The sequence below is a fragment of the Gambusia affinis genome, linkage group LG03, assembly GCF_019740435.1.
Source record: "Gambusia affinis linkage group LG03, SWU_Gaff_1.0, whole genome shotgun sequence".
Taxonomy (NCBI): domain Eukaryota; kingdom Metazoa; phylum Chordata; class Actinopteri; order Cyprinodontiformes; family Poeciliidae; genus Gambusia; species Gambusia affinis.
The window spans coordinates 28,535,627-28,553,175 of NC_057870.1; the positions used below are offsets into that span (position 1 = coordinate 28,535,627).

A 17,549-nucleotide genomic window follows, 5' to 3' on the forward strand; every position below is an offset into this window, starting at 1 on the left:
ATTTTTATCTTGCATGAATGCATCTTTACCTTAACTTGTGTCGCTCCAGGCACACTGTAATTTTCTGATGTGTGTCAGGCTGCTGGTAATCTGGAATAGACCCTGATTAGTTTTACCCAAACCTGAGTTTGTTACCTGTATGTTTTTCAGAATGAGAAATGAGGAACTTTGTGCTAGAAAATTCATTTGATACTGCCAAATTATTCATTTGTTAATGTGTGACAAATTTAAGCTGTACCAATAAAATATTGTAAAGAAAAACCATAACTCAATTATTATTTCTATGCATTGATATGTAAAGTTTGCATCATATAATAAATTGATATCTTCATTGGAAGATTAAAATTTTTACACAGGGATTTGCCTTATATTGTTTCAGCTTTAAACTAAAAAATGGTTTGCACTGCTATCACAAGATAATTATTCGTTATCTTTATATAATAGGCAAAACAATATTGCTCGTCATGAGTCTATTTTATTCCGTTATTTTCCTAGTAAAGTATGAAGCATCGCAAACTGATACTGAGTACTTGGTTTGCTGAATCAGCTGCCCCAGGTGAAAGCTAATGAGTGGGCAGCTTTATGTTTCTTTTTCTTAACTATTCTGTTAGAAGAGAGCAGATGCCTGCACTCCAGATCCATATCTACTCTCCCCTCATAATTATTCATTTATTTTTAATTATCTTGGCTATTAAAAGTGTGTTTTTGTCCCCACAAAAGAGAAACCTTCTAATTACAGCAAACAAAATGTTCTAGACTGATGAATCAAGACTGTCTTGAGCAATGATTTGGATGATGCACTGTTTATTCTGACACTAACATCACTGAAAACTAAAAAACCTCTTTGTCTTCTCATGCTTTCCCTCTCTTTTTTCCAAATAAGATCAACAGGGAACCATTCAAGGTAAGAAGCTCTAATTGGACCACTTCAACAATGCTTTTTGAAGAAATGTGACACTTTCATATTAGCATAAACTCCTTAAGATGTTTTTCTCTTCATAATGTGAGCATTTCATAACAAGTGGTGAGATTTGTTGTCGTTTTTAAATAAGAAGCAGCGCTTGACTGATTTTCTTGAAGTTATTAAGCAAGTGTTTAAGTTTCCCACAGAGCTTAAGTGTTTTTCTGCTTTCATTTTTTCTATAGTAGCTCGTCTGGTACGGACTGAATCAGTGCCATGTGACATCAACAATCCACTCAGGTACACAGACCTGCACATCAGTCAGACGCTCCCCAAAACCAACAAAATCAACAAGGTAGGCATGACAAATAAACTCCAAATTACATTGTTTGTAACCTGTCCTACATATCACGTTCTCTCATTTATGGGAGCGGGTTGTGAGTCATTGTTATTTCTCAGGGGATAAGAAAACGGTACAAAAATATCTTTCAGCGACATTGATGTTTACACAGACGCATTTGCTTTCACACGCTGAATGTTTGGCAGCTCAGGGTTTATGTTTAGTTCCTCTGGAATGAAGTTTATCATATGATTCCCACTGTGCAGCTAAAAGTGAAGTTTTAGAATAAATCTGTGGATAGGAACAAGAAAACAAAAGCTTCAATAGTACTAAACCTTGTGGGCTATTTTACCAGTGCAGCGTTCATAAATCTATTTTAAAAATGATTTTGGATACATAGTTCTATAAACTTTCTTCATTTCTACATATCGATGTGACTTGATAAACCATACGTAAACCATGTAAGAGTAAACAGTCTACAAATTAAATGACCAATTCCAGAACCTTCATCCTGAGTGTGATATGCATATGCTGCTCATTGTTAGAGAAAAACAAACAAATCAGTAAATAGAAGAAAAATGTCAAAAAAAGCAAAAACGTGTGTACACAACCGAGACTAACAAGAAGACTATAGAAACAATGGGAATTTTCTAAAGATCTGGTTGGGTCTTCATGTGTCAAAAATGTCCTATTTTTTACTACATTTCTGAACAAAGAAGTAAAGCTATGAAGCAGTTTTTTTCCCTTTCTAACAAACATTAAGGATCAGATTAAAGTTTGTCTGAAACCAAAAACATTGGTTTTCAAAAGGGAAACTCAAGGGTATTCCATTATCATCCTTTGTCATCACTAAAGGAGAGATTTTTCCAAGCTCTTGAGCTGAAGGATATTTTCCTAAATAAAAAATAAAGTTAAAAATTAAAAGCAGAAAAACTTGCTCAAGTTTAAGTCTAAACTGTATTTCAATTAAGAAATAGTTCCAGTGTTTCTGTGTTTTCATGCAAGATGAGTGAGATCCCAAATGGCCGACTTAAATTGAAGACAAGGTGGACAGACACCTTTCTATAATTGGAGAGATAGTTTGTAGTGTCCTCTCACCTCTCCTCATCACTTCACAGTTTAGATTTTTCTTTTGAAAGAAACTAATGTTAGAAAGCAAATGTTTCTTGTGAGTAGCTGATTTTTATTTATTTTTTGCTGTCCTTATTTTGTTTCTCAAACACCAAAGCATTTTGTAATTTAAGCATTTTTATGGCATGATGATCTGCATCTTTAAAAGCCCAACATGTTTTAGCACAACAGTCTTTTTCAAATGGTCAAACTGATTTTATTGTGTCTGTGAGAAGCTGTTTTTTTCTTGGTTTTATCTGTCACTTTTCTTTTGTTGTTTTGCTTTGTTCATCGCTTTGAACCAGAGTTTATTTATTTCAGGGGCATGATTGATAATTATATGAATTCAGAGATTTTTTTCCTGTCTCTCTTCAGGATCACATCCCAGTCCCCTACCAACCGGACTCCAGCAGTAATCCATCATCCACCACCTCCTCCACTCCATCCTCCCCGGCTCCTCCGTTGCCCAGCAGTGCCACTCCGCCATCACCACTGCATCCTTCTCCACAGTCGGCACGGCAACAAAAACAGTTCAACTTGACTGGTAGGAGCAAACAAAGTTAACAAAACATGGTTCAATTTAATGTTCAAAACTTAACTGATATATTTGTATTCTTTTCACATTGCTGTAAAAGGATGTTGCTTTACAAAACCAAAACTAAATATTTGGTTTTCACAAAATATATATAAATAGGTTTTTATCATTTCATACTTGTTTTTTTTTTTATCTCAACAGGTAAACATCCAAAAGGCAATTTTGTATAAACTTTAATAATTTTATTGAAAATTAAAATGCATTTTGTAATCCCTCTGTCTATTATCCTATTAAAGCTCAAATTAGATGGTTTAACTCTGGCTCATCTGTTTTTCTCCTTCCACAGCCTCCAGTTACTTCAAATACAAGCAGCAATTCATCTTCCCTGGTAAGACCCTGAGTAATTTATCATTTTAAATCCTTCAGTGCTTTGAAATCGACCAATGATGAGCAAGGAAGAATGTTTTGATGTCAGTAGTCATTTTTTTCCTTCTCTCACCTTGGCTTGTTGAAGACTCTTGGCTCCTACACCCACTCATGCTTGTCTCATTTGGGGTTCCTAATGATTTGTCAAAGCCCAGATTCTCTCGCTTTTGTCAACAGTGGTACCATTCACTAGTAGCTCATTTGGCAGCCTATTACAGCTGGGAGAACCTGGAGAGGTTTTGGGGAAAAGCAGACGGTGTAGCTTGCGGAGATCTGTTAAGGCAGGTGTTCGGTTTGTGGTGTATTGCGGACAGCTGCATGTGTTGCTTATTGTCGACTCATACTCCTTTTAGTCAAATTTACACTAACTGCCTTATTCATCTGCATAACAGAAGGAGTTTGTCGCTTTCTGTTACAATATTATGTGGAGGTTGATCCAGTTTAACACTAATGCCATAATAAGTTTAATGCTGGTTCTTGTTTACAAAAGAAAATACAAACCACTTTTACAGAATATAAGGTGCCTAATGACAAGACCAGCATTGCGCTGAATGTTTTCGAATGTGAACGTAATAGTTGTGATAAATCTCTGTGGGATGATTCATGTCACAGCATTCATATGGCTGAAATATAGAGATTTGTCATAGAAATTACATATTGCATATGAATGGCTTAGATTGGACACTGAGTGCTTGTAGTCCTTCTGGTTTGCAAGTTCTTGGAGCCAGTCCATGAAAGCATTCATGAAAGCTCCACATGAAAAAGGAAAAACAGGTCCCTCTTGCTGTGAGGTGACAGTGCCAGCTCCTAATGTGCCATGCAACTGAGGGACTTTCTGCAGCTTGCACTTTATGTCACAAATTGTCACAGTGTGTTAACACAGGCAGCAGTTATGATGTGTCTCTCAGAGGTAGAGTCAACACAAAAGCTGCCCTTACTTCATATTCACTGTGAAATGTTGTGCTTTCAAAGAGCAGAAAAATAACTTAAAACTTTACTCATATAGCCTAATTTAACAGCTAACATAAAGTTATTAAATGTACAGTTCTTAAATTATGAGGTGTGATGTTATGCATGTAACCTGACCTTACTTTACTGTTTAAACAACAATCTTTATTATTATTTAAACCTGTGGTAAATTGTTTTTTACAAAAAATCTTTAAAAAGGGTTGTTATAGAAACTTTTTGATCCCAGGATGCCACTCTTTACTTTTGATCTTCATTGGTAAGCTTTAGAGGTTTTTCACTTACCGTCTTTGTAAATGTTCATGGTGGCAAGATACCAAGATACGTATGTCATCCTCATCTAGCTTTAGTTGTCACAGTTGAAGTTAGTTTAATTTTATTACTTTTATTCAGGCAGTGGGCACGTTTTCCAAGATACTACTGTATTTTCTAATTAATGAGTTAAAAAAATTAACATACAACACCTTTACTTGAATGGCATGTTTTTTTTTGTCTGTTTAGTTTTTAAAAATGGCTAAGAGAAGCAATAATAATATCATGTCATATTGATACCACAGAAAAACTGGAAACATGCATTATTAAATAAAGGATCACTGACACTGTGAGCAAAGTATACATTTAAAAAAAATGCTTCAAATATAGACCTTTTTAGATTATTTTAAGAACATGTTTTTTCATAACTTAGTCTCCCACTGTAAAATTGCACTGAAATAAAAAAAAGGATTGATGTGTTTTTTTGTCTGAGTGGATGCCACTGAAATAAAACATTCATGTATATTTTAAGGGATTTTAGCCATCCTTAGCTGTGGTGCCAATCATTTTGGAAAGCCCTATTATGTACAGTAAAGTAAAATATGAATATTTCTTTTTCTACACATATGCAGATACTTATCCCATAACACACAGTGCCATGCTAGGCAAAATTTGAATACACAGACATTTTACTGCTGACATTTTTGCATCTAAATCTTTCTGTTCAGCATTTTTATTGAGAAAAACAACTCACCAGATGAAATGAAAAACAATTGCTTCTTTTTTCAATTTCTGACAATGTTACTCTTCACAAATGACATCCATTTTACCAACAATATTCCAGTGCATGCATAATTGATAAAAGGCATTTTTTAAATCTAGTTTTTCTTTTAAAAAAAATTTAATGTACTTGTTCCAAACAATATTCCTAATAACTTCACTGGCACATAAAAGGTACCCGCTTTAATTTTGGTAGCCATTGCAACGAAAACTACTGTAGTTATGATCAAATGATGAAGAAGTAATTCATGTATTTACCTACATAAATTTAATTTAAAGGTGTCTTGGACTGGTTTGCAGATTCTAAATCAGGTTGCATAATTTATTAAAATGTATTGTAGACTAAATCTAAACTCTTACACCATGTACACTTCCTGTCTCAGAAAACACATAGCAGTTTCTCTCTCTATGTTTTTTGGAGAACATGGATTTGTTTCACCCGCTTTGTGAGATCTGTTTTGCTACAGCCAAAAGCAGCAGTGGCAGGACTCCATGTGCATAGTCTCTGCAGTACCAGAATGTTTTATAATTTAGACGTATGGGGTGCGTCCACCTACAGTCCAAATGGATGTGATTAGGTTGTAGTCTTGACTTGACAATAATGTGATCGCTCATTCTTCAAGTTTTCATTTGACAGAACCAAACAATTGTACTTGCCTACTTCATAGATAAGCTACCATTGCTGAACTAATTTTATATATATGCATATATAACTTTGATTGCTTGAATAAATTATAAAGTGTTGTAACTTCAATGTCTACAGATGTTACACCAGAGGCACCTCCCAGTAGAGCACCGCAAGTTATTCTGCATCCGGTCCTCTCTGAACAGGGGTGAGTAGAACACATATTGTTATTCATCCATCCCTTTTCTTCTGTCTGTCCTTGTCTGACAGTGTACCGTGTCTCCTCCTCGCGCTTCTCTCTTCCTCTCTGTGACCGCCGCTCAGAGGCCAAGTCAGACTTATTGGAGCACAGATATTTGGGTGACAATTTCAATGTGAGGGACGACATGACGATTACTCAGAGACTAATGTTAGCATGGCCTTTACTTCACGCTACACTTGGGATGCCAAGTGGATTTTCACTGACTCTTTGAGGAAGCCACTGGTGATGGGAAAACATCCGGAAGAGGAGGATAGGTGATGAGATGCCTTTCGACCCTGATGTTAATTGGATTAGCATCTCAATCTAACACAGGAAACAAGAGAAACTTAATCTACAGCAGATGGTCAGTTGTAATGATATCATAGTTTAGTCTGTTAACCGAAGAAAATACCAAAGTATTTTTTTATTTTTTTTGTTATTCATATAAGCTATACATGAAAGAGCTGATCTACAATAAAGGCACATGTTTTGACATCTATATGCCAGAGTGCTGAAACAGCTGCCAGCTTTAAGATCAAATCTTTTAATAAATATCTCAAAGTAAGAGGAATCAATTAAGCAAATTAATTTTTTTGAACATAACTGATGACTTTCTTTCAAAAATGGTTTACCATAATCCACTGCTAATGGTTGTCAAATACAATTGTTTCAGTAACTCAAGTGAAACGTATTATGTAGATCAATTACACAGAAATGGATGTTTTTAAGCCTTTATTTCTGTTAATTATGTTTTTCTGCTGAAGGGTAATGAAAACATGACATTTAATTTCTTGGAAAGCTAGAATATAACATCTAACCAATTACGCAAATTTTAATGCAGAAATGTGGGCTTAATATAAAGTATGTTTAAAGGTTGTAATTTGCAAAATGCACTTTTAATCTGACAAATGAGCCTCATCAGAACAAATATTCTATAACTGGAGATAAGAAATGAGCTCTTGAGGAGCATAACCCAGAGAAACTGATTTAGAAATCTCCCTTGCAAACTATACGTTTCCCCACTGTGATTAGTCAGTCTGTTCATCACATTGTTTTCTCCGCTTCTGTGGTGCTTAGAAAATACTCTTCATTTGTTCATGATGCATTCTATCATCTGCAACTGAATAACTTTAAATAAGTTCCTCAGAATAATATTCTAAAGGCTTTTGTTTCTGAAATCTGTGACTTAAGTGAAGCACTTTCAGCTTTTTACTGTTTCTCTTTTCTCACTGTTGTCTGTCTTTTGACAAATGTAAATAAGTCAGCAAAGTTTTAAAACCTATATTCCTTCTTCATCGGTGTTATTGTCCCTCTCTACCCACATCTTGTGATGCTGATGCAGTAGCAGGTGGCAGATTTCTCTGGTCTTGACTGCCTCATCCCAGGGTTAATGAGGGCCTGTTTCAGACCTCAACGCCCTGCAGGATTCCCTCATTAGAGCAGAGATCGAACCGCTACTATGAGCCTCTGGCGCCACAGGAATCACATTATTTTATAAGTCGCCTCACCTGTAGTCTCTGCCCAGAGTCCGGGAATGCTTTGTTAACAAGTGCTAATGTACCTCTGGAGAGGTTGTTAGAGGTTACACACTAATGTTACACAGTGTGGAATATGAGGGCTTGTTTTAGTCATGTTATTGCCTCCCATTGTGCATGAATCTGAAGGTATACATCCTGGAGTGAGAAATTAATTGGGCCTCAGGGTGAAAATGCACTTTGAAGTTAATAAAAAGATTGTGCCCAAATAAATTGAGGTCAAGAAATGGGAGTTTCTTACATTTCTACCTTACTCAAAATGTATTCATGAATCCATCATTGTCCTTTTACAGTGTTGTGGAATGGTGCCGGTAATTTATTCATAAAGATTGTCTCCAGGACTCTTTCTGATATATAAGAAAAGGAAAATAAAAAAAAATTTCAATGCAAAAAAATGTTAGTGGTCAAAAAAAAACTTCTCAAACTATTTCATGAAGAAAAAACAATATTCTGTGATTTCAATTCTAAGGCCACTGTGACAGAGAAGACACGTTCTGTGAAATGACTAAAATAAAGCAGATGTAATTTCCGAAATGGCTCGAAGCTGTGAAAATGGCTCATTTCATAGTCATTGAGGTGGCCTCAATAACAGACCTCACGTTTAACAAAGGGATTCTACATCAGCGGGATGGCTGCTCTTTTGGTGTCTTGTTGAAAGCAGACTGACAAAAGGTTACCAGTGCACAGACAAAGGTGGCAAGTAGCTTCAATATCCAGCAACGCAGGCTCAGATCCACATTTTTTTCTCTGCGGCATATTTATTGCGTCGTGCTTCGGTGCACAAAAAGTGTCTGTAGGTATAATAGCAAGTATTTCAGCTTCTCTAAGATTGCTCCACACCCACAGGCGCCCACAGTTTATCAGGTGCACCTGCAATCAATCAGCAATCAGCGCAGTGAAGCAGCAACACAGAATACATTTCCATACAATAAACAATCCAGTGGCTCTTTTTTACATCCACAAAACTTTGATGTAAATAATTCTCGTGTAATTAAGGCAAAAATAATTCTTCATTTGTCAAACACAAGTCCGGTACAAAAATATAGTGTATTTTCTTGACTGAATGAAATTTTTTTTCTCTCTTTTGAAATGCATATAAAATCAAACCCAAACTTTATTTTGGAAACATTTTAAATAAAATTTGAACTTATAGCAAGGAAATGTATGGATGCAATCTTTAAAAGAAGATTAAAGATTGTTCCCCAAGTTTCTTAGCAGTCTTGGCAGATGATATGAAGTGACATACGCTACTCCACAAAAGATCATCGCTATTAGTTATGATTTCTTTTCACTGGCTTCCTTTGTCTTGTTATGATCCCATGACAATACTGTCGACTCCCATGTCTGAATAACTTTCAAATTTATCCACCACTGATGCCACTGATGGATGCACCAGTGGCCGCATCCATCAGTACTTCTGTAAACAGTGCGCTGCTGTGTGATTAATCAAAGGATAGACAATCAAAGCATTTCTTTGTCTGATTTCTACTTTACATTTCTAAAGATCAGAATGTTTGGGAACTTTTGATGAGTAATCTACAACTTCCTGTTTTCCTGTGGTATAAATATCATTTGATATATCGGCCCAGTTGCCTTATCCTTCAAAATGGGAAAGACAAGCAAACATAGCATTCAAGGTAGAGGTGTTACTCTTCATTAGTCAAAGTACAGCTATTAAAAACAGCCACTTACAGCCACATGTTAATTGCCACTCCTGGTAAGGATGTGTGAGAAAGTTTATAATAATTCAGTCTTTTGTTCCACTAGTATAATTAAACACAGAACATTTCTGCCTTTAATTTGGATGCATTTGTTTAGTGGAGGGAGAAAAAGGAAATTAAGAAATAATTGTTTTTGTTTTGTTGTTTTACAAAATTACAGAGCCACAATTAGTTGCACCCCTAAGAATCCTATTAAAAGAAATGGAAATTAAGCTTTTAATTTATACTTGTGTGTAGAAGCTTTTAATTAGTAAGCCATGATTTCATGTTCCACTGGGGGAATAAATATGACTTTGACCATTTCTGTTTGCCTTTTTCAAGTTAAGAAAGACATGTTGTTCCAGTAAGGCAGATGCATTGATCTGCTATTATCTACAAAAAAGCTAACCATTGTAAACTTGGCCATATCTACAGTCAGAGCAACAAATAAGCGTAAAACAAAAGGAAGTTTAACAAGGACCCAGTTTTTTTTCATCGCTATAGACATAGAAGAGGATGGTAAAAAGTGTAAATAAATAAAAATAAGAGTCTAAAATATGGATCTGAGGATCTGAGCGTGCTAGATGTCTGACATTATATCTTCATCTGTTGAAGGTTTGCAGCAACACATTACAGTAACTATTACCAACATATCACACCTTTCTTTCACAACCTCCATTTCCAGAGGGAGTTGCAAATGTCACAATCACTAAAATGATCTGTCCATACCAGGTGGATTTCTGGTTAGAGCCACTGCAGTGTCAGAAAATCACTTGACTCCAGTTCTTTAAAAGTGCTTAAAATTATATTAATGTACAGACTGTATTAGCTTATATTTCCATTGAAACTTGCTTTTCTTTCAGGAATGAGAGCAACCCCTTACTTCAAATCGAAGTGGAACCGACATCAGATGTGAGTTCTTCTTTGATCGATCTGAATTTAGGTGTAACTTCAAGTTTTCAGATCAATGGTTCCTTAGCATTTCCACATTGTCGTGTGAATTTGTGAGTGAATGTGAATGGAATGCAAGCAGAGCTCTCACCATCGCTCGTCACAGCCATTTGCGTGATTTTCCCATTTAGCATAATTTGTCTTGGCTCTCTGAGGTGCCTCCAGGTAAGTTATGCGTCAAAAGCAGCAAGACTGCTGCTCGTCAGTTCTGTTTCTGTAACAATGATGGATCCTGAGAAAATGTAATGCAGATTGCTTTGAATTATATCCCAGCTGGCATCTTTGAAAAGCCTATTTTCACTCTTTCAGTTCATTACATTTAAAATCAAATCAGAGTAACTCAGCCACCTTTTTTCCCCTCTAGTTGTTTTCTCTTTTTATAACTCCATTTCCTTTGGTAAGAGCCTGAACAGCAGTCTGCATTTCAAACACATGGTCCAGATAACAATGAAGTTCTTTTTTGAAATATTTTTGAAATAGGAAGGTACTGATAGTGGATAAGCTATGAGTTTATGTTCCAGTTGAATAAAATGAAAATTATTTAGCTGTAACTTTTAAACAAGGACATATAGAAAGAATATATTTAATTAATGCTTTTCTTTACTGCTTTTTTTGGGATATGGATGTCTGTGGGGTTCTGTTGTTAGTTCATTTGTTTTAGCAATGTGCTTTTTACATTTTCTAATTTGTTTGTATGTTCTTTTTTGTAGATGCTAGAACATTTTTAAAATATTATCTACATTTAATTGTATTGAACAGAATTGATCATATTTTTTCTTTGCCTTTCTGCCACAAGGGATCATTACTTATTAATACAGAGAGCAGAGATTATACCATGTCCCTGTGTGAGAGCAGTCACTGTAAAACAGGATCTTACTGTTATTTTTACGTGATAAGACTAAATTGATTACACAGTTGGTGCTCTTAAGCTCTCTTAAGCATCTTATATCAGGGCAGATAGCAGGTCTAACATAACAAAAACTGCAGTCTCTGTGTTTATGTCCTACATCACTACTGAATGAAGATGGATGTCTTGTCTGATATTGACTGTCAATATTTTTAAATCCAGCATGTTCCATGACAGAGGCTGAAAGGTCTTAGGGATAAAATAGAGCATCTTGTTAAGATTTGTTCAGCTTTCCTATTACCTGCTGAATGTCTTGTTATGTCCCAAAGCCTAAATGAACCATGGGCATGTCACGACATGATATAGGGACAATTTAAGCTTGCAGTCTCTGGATTCATTTTTAAGTACCTCAGTCATACTGAAACTAGTTAATTTCAAGTCATCTTCACTCACTAACAGAGTCTACACTGGGTAGTATTGTTGTCAGAGCAACCTGGTAGAGCTTAGTGTGGTGTATTCACTGACTGGAAAGACGAGAATTTTGAGTTCTCAACTGGCCAACCGACCGTCAAGGCCAGTCAAACTAAAAATCATCCAGTACCAGTGATACTCTGGTAGTAGACCTGAAGAATACAATGAATTACAATTGCAATCATTAGGGCAATAGCTAAATGTGAAATATTGCAACCACAAAGGATTGCTTATCCAAGCAACCAATATTTGGTTGGATATTAGATTCATAGTGGCATACGTGCAAATTCTATTTCCCGGTATTATATTTGGCCTGATAGATGGACTTTCACTGTCAATGACGCCCAGAATGGATCTGGATTTTTGTGGCAGAGTTGCAAAAGTACATGATTGAAGGGGACATTGTGATGAAGGAAAAGATAAATAAAAGCCAGAAAAATTATTTATTTTTTGTTATAAATATGTTAATCCCCATTTCCAACAATATCACAATTACATGTCATTTTGATAACCTAAAGTTCTAATACCCTAGTTTGTGTTCTTTGCTGTACTACAGAATGAAGATGCGAACGATGAGGACTCTGGCGATGAGTTTGAGGAGATGAATTTGTCCCTTTTGTCTGCTCGCAACTTCCCACGCAAAGCCAGCCAGACGAGCATCTTCCTACAGGAGTGGGACATCCCCTTTGAGCAGCTGGAGATTGGAGAGATGATCGGCAAAGGGCGCTTCGGCAAGGTGTTCCACGGACGGTGGCACGGAGAGGTTGCCATCCGATTGATCGACATCGAGCGGGACAACGAAGACCAGCTGAAGGCTTTCAAACGGGAGGTGATGGCGTACCGCAACACTCGCCATGAGAATGTGGTGCTGTTCATGGGGCTGTGCATGAGCCCACCGCATCTGGCCATCATCACCAGGTAGGGAGAAGGATGTTACAGATTATGTTGGACATGAAATCTGGGAAGACAGTTCTGTTGAGGACTGAACTTGCTGTGTTGTTGCATCTCCTGTTTCATTGTCAAGCTTTTCACAATCAGAAATATTTTCAAACGGACCAATTTATCCGTCAATGGGAGAAATCCCAGGTGGGGATGAAAGAGATGAAAATTGAACGGACTTGCATAGAAAATGGCCAGACTAGTTTGGTATATACGTAATCGCACAGGTTGAAGTAGGCTCTGTAATAATTTGATATGTGGGTGTGCTGAACTGCCTGGATCATACTGACAAATTGATGTACAGTATTAAGCCTGTCGCAATGAGAAATTAATCAATTAATTGCATGGTTAATTAAAATGAGCTCAATGATTTTCATTTTGATAATTGATATTTTTTAAATGGCAATTTTGCTTAGAGACTTCATAATCCATTTTATTTGGTTGTGTGTGGATTTTATTTCCTCTTTATTTGTTGTTTTTGTTTGTGTTTTATTTTGCATATTTAAAATTTGCAGTGTGGAGTGTTCTGTACAAAATTAAAGTTTTTTACTCTTTAAGAAGTAAAACTTGCATCACTATGCCATAATCAATATATCACTTGAAAATAATCCCAAAACAACATTATTATCAATTATCGCAATAATTTCTGGGGAAATTTATCACCCTATAAAATTTGTAATCATAACATCCCTAACTGGTATTCCTCAAGCAATGCAATGTTTAGGAAGGTAAAGAAATCTTTTAATATGATCGTTTGAAATTTTCACTTTTTTTTATAAAAATGTTCACAAATTCTATAAAGTGGCGCTCTAAATTATTATTTTAATAACAACATGCTTTTGACAGCATTCGTGTGAGTAAGGAAGTCAAATAAACAGCAGAGTTTTCATTTGTCCAGTGGTTCTGGCTTGTTTCATGCTGATCGCATCATATCTGTGAAATGTGTGGTTTTGCTCTGCAGGCTGGCAGCTGTGAGGTCTTTGCAGTCAGCATCCCCCTGGCACTCCTTTCAGATCAGCCACAGATCTGCTCCGTTATGGAGTCTCTGACAGTGAAACATGCAGACGTTATGATTAGAACAGGCTGCGACTGTTGCTGAGTAGATGAACCACCCACACCTCACAGCAAACAGTGGATTTTTTCTGACAGGCTGACAGCAGATAAAGCATTGCAAGTGAACTTGAATGAATTTTCTCACGTAGTTAACACCTTTTAATTATTTCATGGATTAGTGCTTGCATTCTCACAGTATAGAGAGAGCAGCCTGTTATTATTCAAGGACATCACAAGAAATGCTCTCATTTAAGTAATTAGAAAAGCTAATTATGTTCAAAAGCAAAATGTTTGAACGTTGGAAACTGCCATTGTTATCTTCACACTGAAAAAAAGAGCCACACAGAAAATCATCATCCTCTCATTTCTTCTCTCTCCAGTTCCATTTATTTACAAAAGAATGGAGAATCTCACTGGATTCATGTGCACGGTTTTTTTTTTAGCAAACACATTTCTGCAAGAAACACATCTCTGTTTTCTTCACATTTACTGTGTAACAGGTTACATGTTTGTAGTTGTAGTTTTATGATTGCAGGTGATGTCAGAGGAAATTGCTGTGAATGCAGGGGAGCTGGCAGATGAGCTGCCTGCCTCTTGGAAACCTTCTCTGGTGATTGCTCAAAATAATAGCAAATGTCAGTACAATAGGGGGCTTCTTCATCCTGCTCTTACATATCAGACTGATGATGAGGATGAAAATCTTTAAGATGCAACTCTAAAAACCCTATTTAGGTCAAAGTGCAACTTAGTTAAGTATAATCAAACTAAAATAAAGTATGTTGGTTATTTTTAAATGAGGAATTTCTGTTTGCATGAGTTAGATCATTAACACTGATTGCTTCCTTATTTTTCGATTGCTTCCTTTGTGACTAAGTCTGGATTGATTTTTTGCAGAGCACACTGAACACGTTCTGTGCGTTTGACGTCATCTGTGATGTCATTGCTGCTTTTTTACTCATTCACATGGCGTAGCCATCCCATTTTGAAACACAGGGGTGAATCTCAGCATGTTAAGATGGCCTCATTAGCTTTTTATTTATTTATTTATTTATTTTTGTCAGAGGTGAAGGTATTTGCCATCGGACACAGGAAGCTGCATTTGAGAAAAAGAATGAAGTGGGACGGCTCCTAAAGACTTGGCTCCTGTCAGCTTGTTGCAATGAGATGAATATGCATGAATCGTGGTCCTCGGGTCCTTTGCGGGTCACCAGTTGGGGTTGAGGGTCTCAAGTGTGAGGCAGTCGGGGGTTGGATAGCTGTCTATTAAAATGCATTTTCTGAGGGCAGCTCTGGAGAAGTGTTACACCTTCTATCAGAAATGCAGTAATGAGGAAAGTATTGTTTAATCATCACAAAATTAAAGCTTAGGTTTAAGAAAATCTGTATTCACAAAGATTCAGTCATAAAGATCCATTTCAACAAAACACAGTGTATGACTCGGTGTGTTTTTGTAAGGACCAGTACAGGTTGGGGACACTTTTTGAAGTGAACTAATGAAAGAGATTAACTTTTTATTGCTATTCTAATTAATTGTGATTCTACTGTATAATCAGTCACTCACAGGTTTGCAATGAAGACTTTACTTATCCAAGAGTAGATTATTCAGGCCATCCTGTTCTGAATGAGTAGGGGAGTCATAAAGGGAATCTTCATATCGGATAGTTTATAGATAAACTGTGTTGTGAAATCCAACTTTACCTTTTTAAAAACAGATTCCTACAATCTTTGCTTCAGTCTATCTTGTATTTTTCTTTCCACAATGCAGATTTTATGGTTCATTTTTTTATGCTGATTTAATGCTGATTTTATGACCTTTCTCCTCTCTGTCAGCTTGTGTAAAGGCAGGACACTTTACTCTGTGGTGCGGGATGCCAAGGTTGTCCTAGATGTTAATAAGACGCGACAGATTGCACAAGAGATGGTCAAGGTAAAAAAAAATAATAAAAAATCAACGCTGATTCCCAGAAACTCTTCAGCAGCAAACATCACATTACAGGACATTCACCTATCTCTCTTCCCCTTCTTCTCAGGGGATGGGCTACCTCCACGCTAAGGGGATATTACACAAAGACATGAAGTCCAAGAATGTGTTTTATGATAACGGCAAAGTCGTCATCACTGACTTTGGACTTTTTACCATATCTGGAGTTCTGCAGGCTGGCAGGTAAATATGTATGAAGCACATTAGAGACAGAAGCTTACATTTGTTTTGCAAATAAACACCGGAAAGCTTAGTTCAAAACTGACACATGCAGCTTTTTGCTGTGACATATTTGCTGTGATTGGAAACATATTTATACAAGAACAAAATATTTGGCTTGATTTTATTTGTACTTTACCACCATTATGGTAATAAAAAGCTCATTTAGACAGTATTTAGTCATAAACGTAAGATCTGATGTTGCTCCTAAAAAAATAAAAAACAGACACTATTAATTAGGGAAATGTGAAAAGGAAATATCAACGAAACCATAGATTAATTTCCTTCATGAAAATTGAATTCAGAAGTCGCAGAGACGTTAAAAGCTTTCTAGTCTTTTTTCATAGGATTTCTAAACTTCAAAGACGAGCCTTTCTTTCATCTAATTTGAAGACAGAAAACTTTGATTAAACGTGTATTGTCCTCACAAGCTTTTTTTTTTATTGCAATAACACATATTTACAGCAAAATCATGGATTATGCAAAATATCAAACACTAAAAAATTATTAGGTTTATTGTGGTTCTCCGATCTCTCTACTCTACTACTGAATTACTTTTTGATCTTTAAAATATGACAGTGATTACTGAATGTACCAAAATATGCCACAATTACATATTTACATCTGCTCATGAATATCATTGGGAACTTTTACAAAAAACTTAAGTTTCATGCCAAAGGTATAACAGGGTTTTTAGAAATGTGGAACATAGTACTATCAGACTGTCCCTGTGTGAAGCCTTGATAAATTGTTTCTTTTTTTTTACCCTTACAAACTTGTCCTATTAAGACTTCCATATACACCAACCCAAAAGCTTACCAGGATCTCAGGTACTGGATTCTGTTCCTTTAGCACACAGAGTTGGTCAGTAATCTTACATATTTGAAAAAAAGCCTCTTTTGTCAGAAAACTGTTTGAATTGAAGGTCCTGGGTCTTTCATTGGCACAAGAACCTTAAGCTCACTTCCAGCAACACAAAAGAAGGTTTGAAAAGGAGACAAAGAACAATTTTAAGCTCACCAGAAACAGCCTCCTATCTAAATCCTTCTGAAAATCTTTGTAAGGCTGACATTTGTCGTCACAAAACAAACATTTACACATTTATATCTTGACGTCCTTAAATGGCTAAGAGTACCTAAAAGTAGCATCAAAAAGTAGCATCAAAAAGTCAAAGATTGTGGTGCCATCACCTTTTCTCTGATTAATCCAATTGTCCTTCCTTGCATGTACTTGTGTATATACAGAGCATGGGAATTTGATGGTTAGGTGATCCTTTGAAATTGAAAATAAACTAAATGGGAAAAATAAAGATGGTATGACGCAGCAAAAAAGAAAAGTTGAGATTTTTGAGGTTTTTATAATTAATCAACAATATACAATTACCAACAGATGTATATGTTTGACTCCATGTTTATAAAAGGAATTTGTGTGTATGCATAAAATAGAAGATTATAATTAAATAATGAGACAAGTGTAAGAGGTCTTGATCAATTGATCATAAGCCAAAGGCACTATAATCCATAAACCAATTTAGAACTGATGTTTTGTTTATCTCAGGTTTCACAAAATTAAAAGTAAATGTAACCTAAATTTGCCTTTCCGCTCCTGGCAAGTTTACATTGAGTCATATTACTCTCTATAAGTCAATACGCCCACATTTGTTGAAACCAAACCAGT

At 36.0% G+C, this 17,549-nt stretch overlaps 1 protein-coding gene across 3 annotated transcripts in view; it reads left to right on the forward strand.

The window, feature by feature from the left end:
• ksr2 (kinase suppressor of ras 2) overlaps window positions 1-17,549 on the forward strand; it is a 106,865-nt gene that overhangs the window by 65,907 nt on the left and 23,409 nt on the right. For all 3 annotated transcript variants that reach the window (XM_044109630.1, XM_044109620.1, XM_044109611.1), the window contains 9 exons: window positions 884-904; window positions 1,147-1,256; window positions 2,727-2,895; window positions 3,233-3,274; window positions 6,074-6,143; window positions 10,275-10,323; window positions 12,237-12,598; window positions 15,503-15,599; window positions 15,703-15,836. In XM_044109630.1, coding sequence (XP_043965565.1) covers window positions 884-904; window positions 1,147-1,256; window positions 2,727-2,895; window positions 3,233-3,274; window positions 6,074-6,143; window positions 10,275-10,323; window positions 12,237-12,598; window positions 15,503-15,599; window positions 15,703-15,836 — 1,054 coding nt within the window. The remainder of the gene's footprint in view (window positions 1-883; window positions 905-1,146; window positions 1,257-2,726; window positions 2,896-3,232; window positions 3,275-6,073; window positions 6,144-10,274; window positions 10,324-12,236; window positions 12,599-15,502; window positions 15,600-15,702; window positions 15,837-17,549) is intronic.